At 39.0% G+C, this 22,668-nt stretch overlaps 1 protein-coding gene across 1 annotated transcript in view; it reads right to left on the bottom strand.

The window, feature by feature from the left end:
• LOC144365023 (uncharacterized) overlaps positions 1 to 18,401 on the bottom strand; it is a 69,314-nt gene extending 50,913 nt beyond the window's left edge. The window contains exons 1-2 of the mRNA XM_078015745.1: positions 18,253 to 18,401; positions 17,469 to 17,796 (exon numbers count right to left, since the gene is read on the bottom strand). Coding sequence (XP_077871871.1) covers positions 17,485 to 17,796; positions 18,253 to 18,318 — 378 coding nt within the window. The 5' untranslated portion in view covers positions 18,319 to 18,401 and the 3' untranslated portion in view covers positions 17,469 to 17,484. The remainder of the gene's footprint in view (positions 1 to 17,468; positions 17,797 to 18,252) is intronic.
• Between the last annotated feature and the right edge of the window lie 4,267 nt (positions 18,402 to 22,668).

Genomic DNA, 22,668 nt, shown 5'->3' with positions numbered 1-22,668 from the left:
AAAAGCATTCAGAATTCTGGACAGCGCAGGGTTCCTGCCACCCTTGGTGCTCTGCCTTAAACAGAGACCTGGCCTGGGCTTTGACCAGGAACTTGCCGCCAGGGGCTCAGTCACCCCCGCGAGGCCTCTGCTCCCTCCCTGGACTTTCAGCCCTCTGGTTGGATAAATTCTCCCTTAGAGTTAGTGACTCCCCCGGCTCTGTGGGCTGCTCCTGCCACCTCCATGCTGGCCACCAGAACACCCCCATGTGAGAGCCTTTATCCTGTCTTGGAGGCATGAAGTTGAAGTTCTGTCCTCAAGGACCATAAAGAAGGAGTTACAAAAAAATTAACTAAAATTAACTAAAACTAAAACACAACAGAGGAGAGAGAGCAGGAAAATTTGGTATTGGGATGGGGAGAAACTAAAGAAATGGGATTAAGGACAAAAACCAATATACAAACAAACAAACTAATGTAAGATTAAAACAGTTTAAACCTATATATAATTATATCCCACCTATGTCAAAACAAGGCTAAATCATAAACACATGCAAAAGAAAGCAATTAAATGAAAGTACATAAATATATATTTTTCTAATCCATCCACAAAATGAGGACACACACACACACACACTTGTACACCTCAAAACTTACAGAATAAAAAGAAATTATAAAGAAATAAAATACAATAATTACCCAACCCCAGGAATATGGTTCATTTGTCCCATAGCTAATATGGAAAATGTGTATTATATGGTATATACTATGTAATTGCTTACATTATAATTTACACACATCATAAGTTCAAGAACTCCAAACTCTCTGAAAGTTCACGCATTCTTTGAATCTGAATGAAAAATATAGCACTCTTCAATAGGTGAGGCACTAGAGTGACACAAATAAAATAAGAAAGTCAAGTATAAATACACATGGAAAAAAGAATTTATAAAAATACATATAACCAACAGTATGAACTCATTGAATGGGTTAAGAGACAAAATAGATTATAAAACATCATGAATAATATATCTAATTATGTTTTGAAAAAGTAGCTATGGTTGTTTCAGGAAGCTAGAAATATTTAGCCATGTCCAAATCAAGCACTGTTTTCTCTGGGTTAATAATTCCCAGTTCTTCTCTCTTAACTTATGTGGCTTAAGATAACGCACTTCCACCATCCTACTCACATCTCTTTGGATATATTCTGCCTTGACATAATCCTATAGAAGATGAATAATAACAAGTAATAGTTGAAGAATAGCCGGATTGGCTGCTTATAAAAGAGGCCCAATCTATTTTGTAGTGGGGAGGCCATTTTGTAGTAATGCAGCCTAAATTAAGAAGTGCTTTTTAGTATAATAATATTGTATTGCTCACTCATTTTAAACTTAAGTCTCCTAATCTGACAGATTACATTGCCATACACAGGTTACATTCCAGCATATGCTGGAATATGAAACTCCTACTGTCATTTCAGAACATATTCCTTACTTGCTCATCCTGAAACTTATGGAATAGTAAATAGAATATGACATTTGAGAATAAAATTTGGTTTAGTATAGTGAATATTTTATGTTGAAACTAAATATGGTCTACATGGGAAAATAAATTTTGAGGATATTCTCTTTATCTTATATGTTCTTTCTACAACATCTTCGAAAACAGAGAGTATATTCTTCAAAAAGATGAATTATATTCAGGAGGCTGAGTCAGTAGGAGTCCATGTTCCAGAAAAAAGTAAAAAGGAAAATGGAAATGGGAATGTAGCTTACTAGTAGAGGATTCCTGGGTTCAATCATTAGTACTACAAACCACCACCAGCACAACAAAAAACAGGAACAACAACAAAAAAGCGTAATTCTGAGAGTTTGTATTTATTGAGACTTTACTGTGAGCCACAGTAACATTGTGAAGTAGAACAAAATGTATTTGAGATTATTTTAGATTATTAGATGAATAAATAATTTAGATTATTTTAGAAACTGATTATTTGCTATAATTCTTACATAAAGAATTTTTCAAAAATTATTCTTTTATTTTTTTATTTGTTCTAAGTAGTTATACATGAGAGAAGAATGCATTTTGAGCATCACACATAAGTGGAGTATAACTTCTCCTTCTTCTGGTTGTACATTATGTAGAATTATATCAGTCAAGTAATCATATATGTACATATGGTAATAATGTCGGATTCATTCTACTATCCTTCCTACCTAACCTCACTCCCTTCTGTCTGATCCAAAGTTTCTCTATGCTTCCCTACCCTACTCCCTTACTGTGGGTTAGCATCCACATATCAGAAAACATGCAGCTTTTGGTTCTTTGGAATTGGCTTATTTCACTTACTATTTCCAGCTCCATCTATTTACTAGCAAATTCCATAATTTCATTCTTGATTAAGGCTGAATAATATTCCATTGTATATATATACCACATTGTCTTTATCCATTCATCTACTGAAGGACATCTAGATTGTTTCCACAATGTATCTATTGTGAATTGTGATGCTATAAGCATTGATATGGCTGTGTCCCTGTAGTATGCTGTTTTTAAGTCCTTTGGCTATAGACTGAGGAGTGGGATAGCTGTGTCAAATGGTGGTTCCATGCCCAGCTTGCCAAGGAATCCCAATATTGCTTTCCAAATTGGCTGCTCCAATTTGCAGTCCCACCAGCAATGTATCAGTGTAAATATTTCCCCACATCCTCACCAACACTTATTGTTGTTTGTATTCTTAATAGCTGCCATTCTGACTGGAGTGAGACAAAATCGTAGAGACTCATGCTATGTAGCAGGCAATCTTTTAAGAGATGGGTCCTGAGACATTTACAAATTCCCAAAACCAGAAATACCATTATAGCATGGAATTCCTCCCATAAAGTGCAGCCAAGTATTACTCAAACCTTTTAATTAACTCCTTAAGACTTATATAATTCTGTGAATTGAGAGCTAGGCTCATTAATAAAGCTAATAATAAAATTATGTCTGGAAAATTTATTGAAAGTTTGTGAGTTTTCTCTCCTTACCTCCTCACAGAATGCATGACAAAATTCATCATATGCATCCAAACCACTTATCCATGTGGCATTCCAACTTCATAATTCATCCTAAATTTCTATTATTCTGAATAAGCACAGATTTCTTCACTTTTTCTTCAGCTGTGGGCTGATACTATTTGCTGGTTAGATTTAGAATGTTTTTTCTGTTAACTTGTTTTGCTTTTTCCCTGTTTCTTTGTTTAGAGGGGGCATTTTCCAAAAGAGATAGAGACTTTCCTGTTTCACAACAGGTACATGGATGGAAACATGAGCTAAGAACTATAAAGTCAGGCTGAGATGAGGATACTTGCTGCTGAACAGGCTCAAGCCCAGGTTAAATGAAAACTCTGCAAACCATGTGTACATTGACACAAAGTTCCAATTATTACATTACGTGGACCACTGGTGTTCCTTGAAAGCAATCAAAACTGCATATGTAAATTCTCTAAATGTCAAAGGTGTTATAATGAATTTTAAAATATGCTAATATAATCTGCAAATATATAGCCTTTCTAAAGGGGGGTGGGAAGGAGAATAAATTGGTGAGAATTAGTGAGCCCTGTGAAAGGGGCTGGGTTATTTGCTTTACAATTTAGAGACATGATATCATTTATTTAATTCTTCCAACAACTTTTTTTGTTTTGCTTTTGTTCTGTTCTGTTTTTGTTTTACTGCTATTCATCCAACTAAGGCCTTGCTCAGCCCAAGTGTGTACTCTACTGCTAAGCTCTACCCCAATCCTCTCCCAATAAATTTAGGAGTTAGCTATATGATTAGCTATATGATTCCTAATTTTATTTATTTTTATTTTATATGACAGTGGAATGCATTGCAATTCTTATTACACATATAGAACACAAATTTTTCATATCTCTGGTTGTATACAAAGTATATTCACACCAATTTATGTCTTCATAAATATACTTTGGATAATGATGTCCGTTGCATCCCACCATCATTTCTAACTCCATGCCCCCTCCCTTCCCCTCTGTCCTATCTAGAGTGCCTCTATTCCCCCCACTATGAATCCTATCCCACTATGAATCAGCTTCCTTATATCAAAGAAAACATTCAACTAACTTCACTTAGCACTATCTTCTCTAACTCCATCCATTTAACTGCAAATGCCATGATTTTATTCTCTTTTATTGATGAGTAAAATTCCATTGTGTATATAGGCCACTTTTTTTTAATCCATTCATCCACAGAAGGGCATCTAGGTTGGCTCCACAGCTTAACTATTGTGAATTGTGCTCCTATAAACATTGATGTGGCTGTGTCCCTGTAGTATGCTGATTTTAAGTCTTTGAGGTATAAATCAAGGAGAGGGATAGCTGGGTCAAATGGTGGTTTCATTTCCAGATTTCCAAGGAATCTCCATACTGCTTTCAAAATTGACTGTACCAATTTGCAGTCCCACCAGCAATATATGAGTGTACCTTTTCCCCCAAATCCTCACCAATACTTGTTGTTGTTGTCTTCATAATAGCTGGCATTCTGACTGGAGTGAGATGATATCTTAAGAGTAGTTTTGATTTGTAATTTCTCTAATTGCGAGGATGATGAACATTTTTTCATGTATTTGTTGACTGATAGTATATCCTCTTCTGAGAAGTGTCTCTTCAGGTCCTTGGCCCATTTGTTGATTGGGTTATTTGCTTTTTTGGTGTTTAGCTTTTTGAGTTCTTTATATACCCTAGAGATTAGTGCTCTATCTGATGTGTGAGGGGTAAAAGTTTGCTCCTCGGATGTAAGCTCTTGGTTCACCTCGCAGAACATTTCTTTTGCTGAGAGGAAACTTTTTAGCTTGATTCCATCCCATTTATTGATTCTTGGTTTTAATTCTTGTACTATAGGAGTTTTATTAGGGAAGTTGGGGCCTAATCCCACATGATGAAGATCATGGGCTACATTTTCTTCTATTAGACATAGAATTTCTGGTTTAGTTCCTAGGTCGTGATCTACCTTGAGTTGAGTTTTGTGCATGGTGAGAGAGACGGGTTTCATTTCATTTTGTTGCATATGGATTTCCAGTTTTCCCAGCACCATTAGTTGAAGATGCTATCTTTTCTCCAATGCCTGTTTTTAGCCACTTTGTCTAATATAATTTTAGTTTTAGGGGTTAGTCTCTGTGTCCTCTATTCTACTCGTCTGTTTTAGTGCTGTTTTTGTTACTATTGCTCTTGTAGTATAGTTTCAGGTCTGGTATAGTGATGCCACCTGCTTCACTCTTCCTGCTAAGAGTTGATTTAGCTATTCTGGGTCTCTTATTTTTCCAGATGAATTTCATGATTGCTTTTTCTATTTCTATGGGGAATGCCATTGGGATTTTGATCGGAATTGCATTAAATATCTAGTGCTTTTGGTAATATGATCATTTTGATAATATTAATTCTGCCTATCCAAGAGCAAGGTAGATCTTTCCATCTTCTAAGGTCTTCTTTCAGTTCTTTCTTTAGGGTTCTATAGTTTTCATTGTATACATCTTTCATCTCTTTTGGTAAGTTGATTCCCAGGTATTTTATTTTTATGAGGTTATTGTAAATGGGGTAGTTTTTCTCATTTCCTTCTCAGAAAATTTGTCATTGATATACAGAAATGCCTTTGATTTATTGGTATTGATTTTATATCATGCTACTTTGGTGAATTCATTCACTAGTTCTAGTAGTTTTCTGGTAGAGTTTTCTGGGTCTTCTAGGTATAGAATCATATCATCAGCAAATAGTGCTAATTTAAGTCCTCTTTTCATATTTTTTTTTCCTTTAATTTCTTTCATTTAATTGCTCTGGCCAGCTTTTCAAGAACTATGTTGAATAGAAGTGGTGAAAGGGGGCATCCCTGTTCCAGTTTTTAGAGGGAATGCCTTTAATTTTTCTCCATTTAGGATGCTGTTGGTATGGGGCTTAGCATAGATCGCCCTTACAATGTTTATATTCCTGTTATCCCTTGTTTTTCTAGTGTTTTGAACATGAAAGGGTGCTGTATTTTTCAAATCCTTTTTCTGCACCTATTGAGATGATCATCTGATTCTTATCTTTGAATATGTTGATGTGATGAATTATATTTACTGATTTCTGTGTGTTGAACCAACTTCCATCCCTGGGATGAATCCCACTTGATCATGGTGCAAATCTTTTTGATATGTTTTTGTATTCAATTTGCCAGAATTTTATTGAGAATTTTTGCATCTATGTTCATTAGAGATATTGGTCTGAAGTTTTCTAATACTCTACAATTTCCAACATTCTACAATTTATTTCAGGAAATAGAGAAACAGGCCACTCTTCCAAACGCGTTCCATGAAGCCAATATCACCCTGATCCCCAAACCAGGCAAAGACACATCAAAGAAAGAAAACTTCAGAGAGAGCACGTTTTGAAATAAATTCTTTCTTCAGTCAGGAGAAAAGGTGCAAGAGTGAATTGGTAATACTTTTAGGTAAACTGCAACTTGTTTCTTTTGAAAATATTTTCTTATTTATTTTTATTTATAAATTACAGTGGGAATGCATTACAATTCTTAGTACATATATACAGCTCAATTTTTCATATCTCTGGTTGTACACATAGTACACTACAACTTTTAAAATGCGATGGAAGAATGGGAAAAAAATCATATTTGGGTTACTGGAATTTCTGCAGCAATGTAGACTATAAGGCTATAGTTTCAAACACATGAACCTTAGCATATTAAAACTTATGAAAGGTCTTAGGCTTCATTGAAATTGACTCTATTTTACTCCCATCTCAAATATACTTTAAATAAAACAAAGGAAAACTTATATTCTTTAAGCTCCTCTTCAAGCTTATTATGTACATTTACCAATTATATGAAAAAATCAGATGCCAACTGGTTACAAAAGGCAAGTGAAACTAAGGTTAATTTTTTATCTATAACTTCCATGTAGAAATCCACATAGAAATATAATTATATTTTAAATCTAAAAATCTACCTATGCATCTATATATTTACACATATAGACATCAAAGAACACATCAGATGTCCACTGATTTACAGATAGTGAAGTCTGTAATATTATATTGTAAATAACACTTCTTTCACTCAATTGCTTGGACCAGCTTTTTCACAACATACTTTAAAAGATGGTATGAGGAATGTGGAAAATACAAGTGTCATGGTTTAGACATGAGGTGTTCTCCAAAAGCTCATGTATAAGGCAATGCAAGAACCACCAGAGTGAAATGATTAAATTATGAGAGTTATAACCTAATCAATGCATTAATCAACTGATGTGAATTAACTAGATGGTGACTAAAAGCATGTATCGTGTTGCTGGAAGAGATAGGTCACTGGCAGCATGTCTTTGGGGTTTAGATTTTGTCCCTAGTGAGTGGAGCTTTCTTCTCTGCCTCTTTGCTGCTATGTCCTAAGCTGCTTTCCTGTATCATGCCCTTTGGTCATGGTGTTCTGCCTCACCTTGAGCCCAAAGCTATGTAGTCAGCCAACCACAGACTGAACCTCTGAAACTGGGAACCAAGTTAAACTTTTGCTCCTGTATGTTGTTCTTGTGAGGTCTTTTGTTCACAGTGATGGAAAAGGTGACTAAAACAACAAGGAAGGAAACTTTGGTAAAACAGCTAGTTCTAAATTAAAACTGAAAACTCAAGAAGGCCAAAGTGTGGAAGGGTACTTTATGGGTACAGCAGTGGGCTTACATGGAGAGCCAGGTTAGTGGAATAGGCTCTGCTCATGTTCAAGGCCCACTATGGGATTTTCTCATCTATTCTGTTCTTTCGTCTTTGGCTTCTGCATGAACCTAAATAAACACAATCTTTATCTAGAGGGGTATGTTCACCATATGGCATGGGCCCAGTTATTAGTTTCAGAGAGAAACCAAGTGTTGAAATTGACTGTGGACATGGTGGTCTTCACAGCCTTTGAGGCAGATTGTTTGCTCAGGGTGAGGAGCTGGCTGCAGGGAGGAGGCATTTGCCTCTGCTGCTGAATTTATATTCTCCAAACAACTCTGTTCAGCTTTCCTATAGCAAAGGAAATCTCCTTCCATATGATTTCCATCATATGACTATCTCGGCCCTTCTCCATGAAAGCCCCTCAGATGTTTGAAACAGGTACAAAACCATCCATCTTGTAGCCCAATTTATCCCTCTACACCTTGCTTTTATGCACCTATATACCACTGCCTCCTTCAATAGGTGTCTCTTCACAATCCTTTTATTAGAGTATAAAAATAATCAATGACTAATGTATAAAATCCAAAGATATAATACTCTTAACTTCTTGAAGTTTGTTTTATATCTATCTTAATTCCTCTCGTAGATTACTGATTGTAAAGTGGATTAGTGTGGTCTAGAAGTGTGTGGTCCAGCTGGAAAATTGAATGTGTCACATAGACAATATCAGGAGGACAAAAAGTAGTTGTCTGAATTAAACTGGGTGAAAATGACATTGAGCTGGCTGATGATAGATAAGTGGAGGAATAAGGTAAGCCTGGCCACAGAAGATGCTCAATGAAGAAAAGAGGTAGAAAAAGATACATGTTGTTTAGAGAACAGTGTGAAGTCAGTCTGGCAAATGGGTTATATGAAGGAGACGAAAAAGATTAAACTATAGCTCTAGTGGGGCAGGATTTATTTCTGTCCAAAAAGTTCTAGGAATACATGCCATTATTATATTTAAGGAAATGAATAGAATAAAATTTTTGTTGTTGCAATGTCATTCTGCTGGCAGGGTAGAAAAAGAATTGAAAGGAGCAAGCTGGGATCAAGAAGAGGTCACTTAGGAGGTTATCACAGAGACAGACATGGAGAAAGCTAGAGTGGCAGCAGTGTGGGAATGAAAGAAAGTAAAAGTACTCAAGAGGAAGAATCACTATACCTGGTGTCTGATCAAATTTGAGGGGTGAAAATTTCTGGGAATCCAATGCCTGGGACAATTTGAGTAACTTAAAGATACTCAGAGTGTTTAAAACAGAGGTTATTTCAGAAAAGAGCCAAGAAATAAGACTAGAGGTAGGACTGAGCCTGGTGCAGATCCATGAAACAGGGGTAAAAGACTTAGAACTTCATTCCCAGGACAATGTGAAGGCTATGAAGAGTGATCAGCTGAGTTTCTAGATCAGGGCTCCATTTCCAAAGAGCTCATTCAGGCCACAGTGTGAACATGGAATTGGAAGAAGGGGTGAGATGAAGACAGAGATAAGTTAAGAGTATTGCAATTATCCACATGAGAGAACACAGTAGCATGGATAGAAATGGTAACACAAGAGAGTGTTGTATTAGAAATATTCAGCATGAATTCCAAGATTTAGTAATTGATGTGATTATGATATTGTAACACAATATCCAGCATCCAGTACACATACATTCTGGGCCTGCAATGTGTTCCACAGTCTACAGGGCTTAGTCAGATCACAGGAGGTAAGGTCATTTGAAAAGGAAGAGAGTTAGTTTCTACTTGAGGTAGGAGTATCCAAGGATGGTGGGATATACAATTCTAAAGTTCAGGAGAAGTACTGAGCTAGAGATTAGATTTGGAGATCATCTACATACATGTGGCAATTGAGACAATCAGAGTAGATGAGGTTGCAGGGAAGACATCTATAGGCTGAGAGGGGAAAAAGATCTAGATCAAACACTGAAAAACAGAAATTAGTAAATTTTCCTATTGACCAGAATGGGCACTTAAATCTACAGATGATACCTATTGTTTCTAAATACTTACCTCCTAAAGAAGATTGTCAGTAATTTTTTCCCCAAATATTATCACTATGGCTTACTGAGAATTTCAAATTTGTTCCTACAACAATCATCCTGAAGTGGATCTACCATGAAACTAATAAAGCTTCAAACACAGGGTTCCTCACTTGCACTGGCCTCTTCTGAAGTATTTGGTGGGGACTTAATAATGTATTACCAAGTCTAATGTTTTTATAAGGTTTGCAAAAGTAAAATATGGGCATATCTCTGTACTATTGCATGTTTGGTTCCAAATCACTGCATAAAACAAATACAGCAATAAGTTCAATCACATGATATTTTAGTTTCCCAGTGCATATCAAACTTAGGTTTACACTATACTGTACTTTGATAACTGTGCTATGGCATTAAGTCTGAAAAAAAAATGCACATGTCTTAATTTGGAAATACTTTATTGTTAATAAAATAAAAAGCTAATGATCATCTGGGCCTTCAGTGAGTCCTCATCTTTGTGCTCCTGGTGAGTTTTGCCTGGATGATGATCATTTTTGATCAGGGTGGTGAATGCTGAAGTTTGGGGTGCCTATGATAATTTATTAAAATAAGACAACAATGAAATTTTCCTCTCATGAAATACTTCTACGAAGCACACAATGCTGTTTTTAGTATTTTATCCACAGACCTTCTTTCAAAATTGGAGTCAGTCCTCTCAAACATTGTCACTGTTTTGTCAAAACAATTTTTGAAATATTCTATGTCCTCTAACACAAAATTTCCACAATATTCATAGCATCTTCACCAGGAGTAGATTCTATCTCAAGAAACAAGTTCCTGTTCTCAACCATTAGTAGATACTCCTCAACCAATAATGTTTTATCATCAGATAACAGCAATTCTATCACAACTTCAGGCTTCACATCTAACTCTGTCTTTTACTATTTCCACCAGGTACTTTCTCCATGGGAAGTCCTGAACCTCTCATAGTCATCCATGGGGGTTGGAATCAAGTTCTTCCAAATCAATGTCAATGTTGATATTTTGACCTCCACCCATGAATCATGGATGATCTTAATGACATAGAATGATGAATCCTATCCAGAGTGTTTTCAATTTACTTCCCCCAGAGTCATCAGCAGAATCACTATCTAGGGTATCTGTAGCCTGACAAAATTTATTTCTTAAATCTTGAAATTTGAAACTACTCCCTGACCCATGGGCCACAGAATAAATGTCATGTTATTGGCCTGAACACAATATTAACCTCAATATTAACCATCAAAGCTCTTGGGCATTTTCAATGAGCAGCAACACTTTGAAAGGAATTTTTTTTTGTAAGCAGTAGGTCTCAACAGTGGGCTTATGACATTCAGCAAACCATGTTGTAAACAGATGCACTGTCATTCAGGCTTTGTTGTTAATAAAATCAAAGTAAAGCAAGCTTATTATTGCAACCAGCTGGGCTGCCTCTCTCAACAAAATTGTGGGAGCTAAGGACAGCACTGCAACTTCTTGCAGCCCAGCTTTATAGCCCAAAAAGTTACACAAAGAGGGTTACAGATAACAAAGGAGCATAACACAAATGCTGGTTTACATTTTTGCTGGCACTGATATCAGAATTTTTGAAGGTCAGTAGAGCCTCAGAGAAGGTTATTATGTGGCCAGGGAAGGCCAGGATTTATGAGGCATCACTAAGGTTTAGGAGAGGGTTGTTATCTGGTCAGGGAAAATGGGGAATGGGTGAGTTCAAGGCATGAGCAGGCATTCCAAGCAGGTTTACAACATCAAATTATGGCCAGGCTATACAGACATCCTAATATTTTTACAGAAAACAGAAATGAATCCTTCATAACATGTGATAAGCTGGCTTCTGATCTAAAGAGAGAATTAGGCTATGTATATCAGCTCATATCGTATCTTTTCACATCATCTGGTATTACGCCAGCCATTTATAGATCTGTTTTTCTTACTACACTGTTAACTGGGAAAAAATACAGATTTATTCAGCTATAATTCACATAGCATACAATTCACCCATTTAAAGTGAATAACTGAATGATTTATAGTATTGTCACAGAGTTGTACAACCATCACCACAAACAACTTCTGAACATTTTTATCACCCCCATTGGGAATCCTATGCCCATTTGCACTCACTTCCTTTACTCCACCCTAGACTTGAGCAACTACTAATTAACTTTCTATATAGGTCTTCCTATCTAAACATTCCAAGTAGATTGAATTATCCAAATGTGATATTTGGTGTACATGTAATCTTTTGAGGGCAGAAACCAAGACTGATTCTTAGAAGAAGGAGTTAATGATAAGGACATGTGACATAAAAAAAAAGAGAATTTGTTTGGAGTCAGACAGGTCTCAGTTAAAATAACAATTCAGTTTTTACTAGCTGTGTAACTCTGGGTAAGTCGCTTGATCCCTCAGTTCATTGATCAATACAATGTGGATAACAATATCCTTCTTAAAAGATTGTTGTAAGGGTAAGGAAGAGGATATGGAAAGTTCCTGAAGAAGAGTTTGCTCAATAAACCGAAGTTGTTATTTGTACTTATTTGTACACCCATAGCACATGGCACAGTAGATCATAAGGTAGCTTTCTTTTGTTTCTCAGCCACTGTTCTTCCTCAGAAGAAAATTAATCTAGATAATACAGGGAAACAGTGAAGCCAATAAACAACGCTAGGATCTGAGATCAGAAGGAAGGCAATTAGCCTTACTTCTGAAGATACTTAGAAAAATCAGCTCATCCATCTCAACTTCTAGTTTTCAGTTGCATATACTTATCATGTAGTATTCATTTCTGCTTTCCTTATGAGGGGACAGTAGAAGCCTGAATCACACCTGAAATTCTCCTTAAGACAGATGAGCAATACTGTCTGAATCATGAGGAGAAAGAAGTATAGAACCCTTTCACAAAACACATTTTTATCCATAAGAAGGAAAATCCAATCATCATGACAATTAAATTATATCTAGAAATATCCAAATAAATTACAAGCCTTCACCTTCTAACAATTAGGGTCCCTCATAGAAAAGAAAGGTATTCACATACTAATTCAATTCCAAAACATAAACAGGAAACAAAGAGACAAAAGTCACAATAATAAGTTTGTTTGCATCAGACATCTAGTAGAGGATATATATAATTTAATTATGAGCCAGAAAGAAACTGAGTAGTATACCTTCAAATAAAAAGGGTATACAAGTAATTCAGTCACTATGGAAAAAAAACACGACAGGATGCTTAAAGAAGAAAATATGTAATTTACAAAGGATAATAGTATAAGTTATAGGAGTTTTCTATAGGAATTAATTTAAAAAAATAATAATCCTACAAATTATGGCAAGAATTTAAAAAATATTTATTCAGAAGAGATAATGTAGCAATTGACTATTACAGTAATTTGAATTAATAAATTCCAGCCCATTAAGTAGGCTGAAGAAATTTTCAAACTTAGCCATGAGGCAGGATCCATTATTAGGACAGAAATAAGCTGAGCATTTCTATATGAAATGGATCTTGCTCTTTAATTTACCCTTTCCCACACTTTTCAAAAACTTTTCTGATAACAAAATTTAAGCAATACTATCTGAATCCAAAGAAAGAGGGCCAGTAAGTTTTTCCATTCACTTGTTTCTCTCAAAATCAGACAGAAAAAGATAAACAGTAAATACATATCAGTTTTTAATATATCTAGTTCCTTATGCTGGTGGTCTGCTCACATGTGTTCATGAACAAGTCACTCTAAAACCTCATGCCATCTCCTCTCCTCCCTTTGTGAAAAGAAATGCTCTGTCAAGGCAGAAAAACTTGAGACCTTGTTTCTGGTTTACCATATAACCTAGCTATCACACTTCTGAGTATATCTCCAAAGGAAACCAAATCAGTGTATGAAGGTGATATCTGAACTCCCGTGCTATTGCAGCACTGCTCACAATAGACAAGATACAGATCAACAGATGTGTGTCCAGCAGCAGATAAATGGGTTTAGAAAATCTGTTATATGTTATTATGTAATCTATAATTATGTATTGTTATTATGTGGAATATTATTCAGCCATAAAATAATTAAATTCCATCATTTGGAGCAAAATGGATTAAACAGGAAGACATTATGCTAAGTGAAATAAACCGGATGCAGAAGGACAAATACTGCACATTCTCACTCTTAAGTAGAAGTAAAAAAAGCTGATCTCCAAGAAGTTGGTTAATCGGTACAACAATAGTTACCCAATGATAATAATCCCAATCCAGCTCCAGGACTTGGCCACCAAGGAGGGGAAGCAATGTTTACATTTTGACTGGGCTTCTATTTGCATAAGAAACTTTCTTATACTAAGACAGATGTTTAATACTGAGCATCTCTGAAAATGGTCCTTCAAGCTCTAACAAGCTTAGGAACTACATGGGGGGAAGGGAGAGGAAACTGAAGGGGCAAGATATTGGCATTCAGTATTACCCTAATCATACCTAGAACCGAAACAACCAACAAGAAACTCACTGTAGAAAATGAACAGAATACAAATCTCCTCTCCTGTAAAATGATGGAATAGAAAAATTATTATTCATCAAGTTTCTGGGTCCTCTCTAACATTCACAATGACCTAGGTACTTATCCCATCATTGAGTGTCTACATCAACTTTCTGTTGCTGTCAAACCACACAAAATCAAAACTTAGGGCTTGGATTAGTTTTTATGCTTTTTAACATTTCCCAGGAGTTTTGTTTCAAATGCCAAAAGTCTGCTCCCCAGGCTAGTAATCATTAGAAACCTGCCCTATCTTTGGCTTTTCCATTGACTGGTTACTTGACCCAGATGAGTGGATATTTTTAAATTTTTCTAGTTTCTCTTTCTTGAGATAGGAATGATAATATAGTATCTATCATTTGCCTTTAAAGGGTATGGTAAATGTTCTTCAATCTTATGGATATTCTTCTGAACAAATATGAAAAGGCATTTCATATTCAAATATTATGACACACACTAATACGATATTGAAATAAAACATTAAAGTAATAGCTCCATGGCATTAGCTAACACAGGTGGTAGTCATGAATATACATACATTCCAACCATCAGGCACCTTATAACTGCCCAAGTTCCTTTTCTTCTTTGGAATGAAGAAGCCAATGGTCCATTCAATGTATTCCTTAGTCATCAAAATATTTTACATTCCACCAAAAGACTGTTGCCTGTGACTCAGGTATTTTAAAAACTGATCAAGGTATCCTCTAGTATCTAACATCTCTATTTGCCTTAGATAGGTATATAAATCAGACTTGCTACTTATTATTATAAAGGTTAGTTTGATGTGAAATCTAAGTCAAAGGAGCAGAATTATGGAGAAATGGAAAGTATATTTAATCCATTCTACATGCATTGTCATGGGGCTCAATTCACCAAGAATTGTTGTGGCCTTAAAAATACAAGGATCTCAGTAAAAGTGAGGTATGAGATAGGATGACCTCTGTGCTTACCTTGTTAAGACAGCTGTAAGGAATGACAGGAAGGATTTTAGAATTTAAACCCTCTCAAAAAACTTCAATTTCAATTTTGTCTGTTATATAATATTAAACAAATTATTTAATTGCTCTGAGGTTTCTTATGTATAAAGTGGGAACAAAATTGTTTTTGTTGCAGTCATCAAATCAAATATTCATTTGCTTATATTGTTCATTTGTAGCTCTGCCTCTGAGTTTTCTTGAGGGTAGGGACTAGTCTTATTCATTTCTACACCTTGAATACCTAACACAGAAAAAAACACTCTGTTAAATTGTATTGAATCAACTATACGTACCATTACAGCTCTTTGATAACACATTTTTTATCTTTCTAAAGATAAAAATGCCTGTTATAAACTCAGATTATATGGCACATTAGATTACTGCTCAGTAAATCTTTACCATGACCTTCTCCTCAAGGAGAAATTCTCCTACCCCTTGAATATATGCTTGGCTATGTGCCTTGCTTTGGCTAATAGGATTTTAGTGGCCATGAGTAGAGGCTTGTCTTGGGATTGCTCTCTTAAGTTCCTGCCTTCCACCAAGAGAGGAGCATGCTACGGGGTAGCCCCTAGTCCTGAATGGTGGGAGATGCCAGGAGTGAGGCCTTCCTGAAGCCACATTGGATCAGCCAATCTTCAACCGACTTAGATGTGTCAGGCAGAAATAGTACTCTATGCCACTGTTTTGGAGTGTTTGCTACACAACATTACTGAAGTACACTTGATTAATAAAGATGGTGTTTGATTAAAGAATGTGCATCATTTTCTATAGTATTACTTCTAAAACTGGACTATAATTTTAATCCAATGGGTCCATTTTCGAGGTCAACTCAGTAGATTACCTAATTATTGTAAATGTGTTATTTGTTTTTCAAGTAGTATAATGAAGCACCTCTAGGTGCATCTCCTTTATGATCATCCAGTGATGAGACCACCAGTTCATACTGGAAAGTTTAGGTCCAAAAGTCACTATGGCAGACATTCACTTTTAGTAGAATCCCAGGAGCAAGTCATGATTTGTTTTTTCAAAAGGAAAACAATGACTTTATAAAGTGGTCTGAGCCTTGTTCTAAAATCCTAGGGACCCATACTGATTCTGTCATCTGGACTTGCTGCAGGCTCTATTCATATTCCTCATCCACTCTGGATACTCAAGCCCCTTGCTGTCCACTGGTTTAGAAAAGCTTAAATAGCATAGCCTCTTATACTGAAGTCTGGCCAACCCTGGAGTTTGTTTTCATTTGTCTTGCACTAGGCTCCACTGGAAACATTTTTGGATGGTGATTAAATGAGTCAGAGAAGATCTAATTCAGTTCATCTTGCTTCAAAAAACAATGCGATCAAGCAACTGCACATAATCAACTGGAAACTTAAGAGAAATTTTTATATATAGATAGTTCTAGAACAAACTTCTCACTGTTTAAGTGAACACAAAATACAGGTTCAGGTGGTAAATATTTAAAAAAAAAAGTCAGCCTAACTTTTCAACCTAGTGAACTTTGAACATTTTAAAAGACACAACTTTCAAAAATATCAATTCCAATGATCCTTTAAAAGTAAAGAAAAATGAATACTATAAGGAAGCCATTAGAACCCTGGGAGAAGGAAAAGCAAAGACAATACACTGAAAAGTGCCTTTGGGAAAGGTCAAACCAGCTTTGTCCTGTTTAACCTCTCAAGTAGATAAAAGAACTAGCTGTAAGAATCACAGCATTGTTCCAGTGCTAGAAAAGGAAAGTTTGGTAAAGGATACACAAAAAGAAACAACAGGAATTCAATAGAATTTACCCTAGAAGTGACAGAAAAAAAAGTCAATTCTGACACTTTGAACTCAGTTTTTGATAGAGTCCCAGGCCTTCCAACAGTTTTAGATAAACCTAACTTTTAAAATCAAAATATATCAAATGGCTAGCCTCTCCTTGACAGTCAAAATGTCACGTTCCATTCTGCATTTGATTTTAAAAGCAAAAATAAGCCTTTCTAATTTTCAGTTTTTGAAAACTCAGATTCACTGCTGAAAGTAAACCACCAAATTAAAAATTAATCGCCAAATAAGAAAGGATTCCTATTCCACCCAATAGCGACCAAGAAAATGACATGCTCCCATTCATCCCTAAAACTTCGCATAGTTTCTTAATAATTAAGAACTCTGCTCATCACTAGGGAACTATTCCTTGCAAAAGCCAAAATCGCCATTGCCCCTAAATACCAAAGACAAGAGAGGGAACCCTTGTGCATTCCTAGAAGCTCACCCAGGCAGCTCGAGGGTCAGACGCCATGGCTCCATTCCCAGCATAGGGGCAGCCCGGGGGATGATCCATCCAAGTCCAGCTGTTCCAGGTCGCTCAGTCCTTTCCTCTGGTCCTGCAGCGCGCCACTGGCTAGCTGCCCCAACTGCTCTCCCAGCACAAGGAGAGCATGGCCTGGCCTCCAAGGCCGGGGACCTTGAGTACCGAAGCCCAAGGGAGGAGGCCCACAACCGCCACACACGAGGGCACCACGAGGGCGCTCCGAGGTCCGGTAGGACTCGACCCCCTCGGCAGTGGGCACGCGGGGGCTGGGCCACGTGCGGGAGACCACCTGCGAACCAAGAGGAATGGCTGGATGAGAAGGTCCTAGACGCGAAATGGCCCGGAACAATCGTTCGTGGGCCAGGAGTAAAGGACCAATCGCAACCTGCGGCCAGGAATGCGGACAGCTGTCTCGCTTTCGGGTACCGCGCGCTGACCACTGTGGTGGTCGAAGAGGACTGAGGGTGCGGGAGAGGAGGGCTGCCGAGCTGCTATGGCGGGAAGCCCCGGCTGACGCGGGAATTAGACAAGAGGACGCAGCTGGGCGGCCGGCGAGGCGCGGCCCCTACTGGGCCCCACCGCGTGGCCGAAGCGCGTATGGCGCGAGGCAGCAAATTCACTGGACCGCGGGCCGGTGAGGGCCCGGCCCCGCGCCCGCCCCTCCCCAAGAGGCTGCCTGGCCCGGAGCCGAGAAGCAATGGGCAGCCTGGACCAGGGTGCCCAGCTGGCCGCAGCCCGCACTCACCGATCCGCGGTCCCACCGCTGGCGCCGGAGCCGTTGGATCTCCAACATCCCGCCTTGCCCGGTCATCTCGCGCCCCCTTCCGCAACACACCGCCCACAGCTGCACGAGGTACGTCGCCTCCCGCCCGGCCGCGGTCGCAGCCACGCCCCCTCCGGGGGCGGGGCCGACTGAAGCCAGAGGGGGAGGATCAGTATCTCCAACCAGAGACCACTCACAGGGCCGCTCCATGAAGATTGACGAGCGTCTGGGCCAATGGGGAACCAGTAGGAGTGCGGAGCACCGGCGAAGGCGGGTGGGCGATTGCGCAGGAGGTGGCAGTCATCCTTAGTCCTCAGCTTGGGAATGAGTCTTTGGCTGTATCTTCTTCCGAGTGGAAAGGTGAGGATGGTTTGGGTCGAGTTCTCGGCAAGTACCTTTATGTTTCCCCCGGTTGCCAGGTACCCAGTATAGTCCCTTGAGTTTCCATAAGACCCTAATCTTAGCTGAAATTTGAGGGCTCCTGGAAACAGGTCTGTCTATCTGTAGGTTGTCAAACATCCTGCCCGGTTGAGGTTTCAATTAACCCTGAAAGAATTATAGCCCTCTTGCCAGTTGGCTTTATACCCTGTCCAAATCTGGTAGCCTTCTGCCTTCAAAATCTTACCCTCTTTCCCTCTGCAGACTCTTCTTCCTTTTATATTAGTCCCATTTCTAATTTCTGTCCGCCTTGCGTGAGAAAAGCCTCAGTACCTATTAAAATATATTCCTGAACCTACCAACCTAAGTAAGCCCTGGCATAGGGAAACATAGCCAGGTGGTACCAGGTGACTGATGCAAAACTAGACTTAAGAAAAAGGAGGAAAGAGGAAAGGCAAGGAAGAAAGAAAAACAAGTATGCTTTCCTAGGTCTGGAAGAAAATGAGTTTTTAAATATCTTACAGAAATGTTATATGTATTTTATATCCATGTGTCTTTTAAATTATTTACAAATAACATCACAATATGAAAAAGTACTCTTAGGAAAAGGATTTCAAATCCCAAGAAAGAATCCAAGAAAACCTAATTCATCTTATCTTGCTCTTGTCTTCACCAGAGGTGTGATAGGTATGATAAAGGTCCACATCTGTTCCAGCTAGTTACAAAGTAAAAGCTGGGGGCAATGCATAGTAATTGATAATTATAGCAAAATTCAAAGTATCAGAAGGACAGTGGAAGAAATCAAACACTTCCCTATGCCAATCTATTAATCTACAGCAGTTTCAAAGGAAAGATTTTTAAAGGTCTATTTTAAGATGACATATACTCAGTTTGTATATCATACCAACATGAAATGTACTGATAATTAACAAGGTAAGTAGGATTTTAATGAATGATTGCAATGTCCTAGTACTTGAAATATTGATACATGATAAATTGCAGTAGAATTCAAAGGTACATTGACATTCAAATAAAAATGATTTTACTTCCTTTCCTCTTCATTTACCCAGGAGAATAGCTGCCATGTCTGTGTTTAGGTCATTGATTGAAAAATATGAAGCCATGGGATACTCAGAGTGTGTTTTCAGAGTTGCTAGTTACATTTTTCTGGCCTCTCCTTTCCTCAGTAACCCTGCCTTACATGAATTGCTGCTAGGCTTAGTTGGCACCCCTATTAACCTTCAGTCACATGGTCCTGTTTTTTTTTTTTTCCTACAGGTCTTCTCCAATTAGATCATTAGTTCCCTGAAAGTAAGGTCCTTATTTTAAACTCCTCTTTCCTCCCCTCAAAATGGCTAGTTCAATACTAGACATGTAGTACATAGAATTCTACCCTTACTATTGTGTCCATAATAAAAGATTGTTTCAAATATAGTGCTCCTATGAACCAGTCCTCTATATAAAAATTACTTAGAGTATTCTTGTTAGGGGGCTAGTGCCTACCACTGAAGGGTGTCTCCCCCTTAGAGAGCTTGAAAAAGTATAACTGAATCAGAGTGTATTGGTTGTCTGTCCAGAAACTTGACTAAAGTGCTTATCAGGGGCGTATCTTTTCCCAAAACAGAAAGACTAGAGAGAGTCCCAGGCCTTCTGCAGCATCTTCATGGTGCCACACGTCTTAGGCTCCTTGTAGCCATTGGCTGTACTGCCCTTGTCATGGGGCTTTTGCCTTCAACCTCTGATGATGGCTATTCCTCTTCTAGGCATTTTGTCACATGCAGGTTAAATAGTGTGGGCGGTATTGGGAGAGAGGCAAAAAGCAAAAGATGAAAAATATTCATGCCAATTAAATCTGCCCATTTAACAGTCTTTCCTCTGTTTGCCTCTGATTATCAAGACCCATGTCACATGACCATCCCTGTCTGCAAAGGAATCAGAAATACTATTTTAAACAGGATTTTGTTTGTAAAACGGAGGAATGCAGATACTAGGTGTGGAAATATTAGCACCTGCTATAGTTACTGAATAAGTGAGTTTGTGATTGAGCTCTATTTATTTCATCAGGAAGAACTACTTTTTTAAAATGCCACTGAATTTTCAACGAAAAGACTAACCATCTGGGCTGGGATTGTGGCTCAGCGGTAGAGCGCTCGCCTAGCACAGGCGGGACCCGGGTTCGATCCTCAGTACCACATAAAAATAAAGACATTGTGCTGTGTCCATCTACACCTAAAAAATTAAAAAAAAAAAACTAACCATCTGATTTTAAAATGAGCAAAAGATCTGAACAGACAATTCAAAAAGTAAGTATGATGATATACAGACGACAAATAAGCATATGCTCAACAACACATATCATTTGGCAATTGCAAACTGGAACAATAAAATATAACATACCTACTAGGGACGAAAAAAAACAAAAAAGCCAAATGCAGGCAGTGATACAGAGCAATAGGAACACTCATTCATTGCCGCTGGAAAAGATGCAATCACTTTGGAAAACAGTTTGACAGTTTCATATAAAGCCAGGTATAGTTTTACCATTGGACCCAGCAATCACATTTCTAAATATTTGCCCAATTGAGTTGAAAATGTTTTTCCCTTTTTATTCATTTGTTCTTTTCAGGGATACAAAAATGTAGAGTGTATTTTGCCATAGATACATGGAGTATAATTTATACTAGGATTTCATTGTACGTGATGTGGAGTTTCACTGGTCATGTATTCATATAGGAACATAGGACAGTGATGTCCAATTCATTCTAACATCTTTCCTTTTCCCATCACCCCCTCCTATTCCTATCCCCCCTTCCTTCCATTCTTTCCCCTTGTCTAATCCAATGAATTTAAATTCTTTACCCACCCCATTGTGTGTTAGCATCCATATATCAGAAAGAATAGTAGGCCTTTGCTTTTGGGTATTCTCTTATTTCACTTAGCATGATATTCTCCAGCTCCCACCACTCCCCGGGTCGAGGAGACTCCCCTCGAGGGGCGAGACCTCTCCAACCAAAGTGTTGGCGGGAGCTTCCACCGCACACCGGGTCGAAGAGAAGCCTCCAACTGAGGAGTCTGGGGGAGCTCTCACTGCACACCGAGTAGAGGGGACACCTCCCCTCGAGGGGTGAGAACCTTCCAACAGTTGGGGGGAGCTATCACCACACCCCAGGTTCGAGGGGACACCCCACTCTAGGGGCATGACCCCTCCAGCCGGGGTGTCGGGGGAAACTCCCACCACACCTGAGTCGAGGGTACTCCTCCCTCAAGGGGCGGGACCCCTCCAACCGGGGTGTAGGGGAAGCGCCCACTGCACACCAGGTTGAGAGGATTCCCCAAGTGAAGGAGACTCATCTCCAACCGGGGTGTCCGGTGGAGCTCCCACAGCATCCCGGGTCGAGGGCAGTCCCACAACGAGGGAAGTGATCCCTCCAACCGGGGTGTTGGGGGATCTCCCATCGTCCCCTGGGTTGGGGGGACTAACCCCTCGAGGGGCGAGACCCCTCCAACCGGGGTGTCGGGGGAGCTCCCACCGCACCCTGGGTCTAGAGGATACTCCCCTTAGGGGCAAGACACCTCCAGCCAGGATGTTGACACCCCTAGGTCGAGGGCAATCCCCCCTCCAGGGGCGAGATGCCTCCAACCGGGGTGTCAGGGGAGCTCCCACCACACCCTGAATCTAGGGTACTGCCCCCACTATGAGAGAGACACCTCCAACCAGGGTGTTGGGGGGAGATCCCACTTAACCCGGGGTCGAGGGGACTCACCTCTCGAGTGGTGAGACCCCTTTACTCGGGGTGTCGGGAGGAGCTCCCAGCACACCTTGGGTCAAGAGGACGCTTCTCCTCTACAAGGTAGACCCCTTCAATTGAGGTATCAGGGGGAGCTCGTACACCACCGCACCCCAGGTCAATGGGACTCCTCCCTCGAGGATGGAGAGACCTCTTACCCGTATGTCAAGGGGAGCTCCCACCACACCTCGCCTCTAGGGGACTCCTCCCTTGAAGATGGAGAACATTCCAA

Source organism: Ictidomys tridecemlineatus, chromosome 6 (genome assembly GCF_052094955.1).
Source record: "Ictidomys tridecemlineatus isolate mIctTri1 chromosome 6, mIctTri1.hap1, whole genome shotgun sequence".
Classification (NCBI taxonomy): Eukaryota; Metazoa; Chordata; class Mammalia; order Rodentia; family Sciuridae; genus Ictidomys; species Ictidomys tridecemlineatus.
Note: the sequence above shows the minus strand (reverse complement) of the source record. Positions and strands in the feature narration are given on the sequence as shown.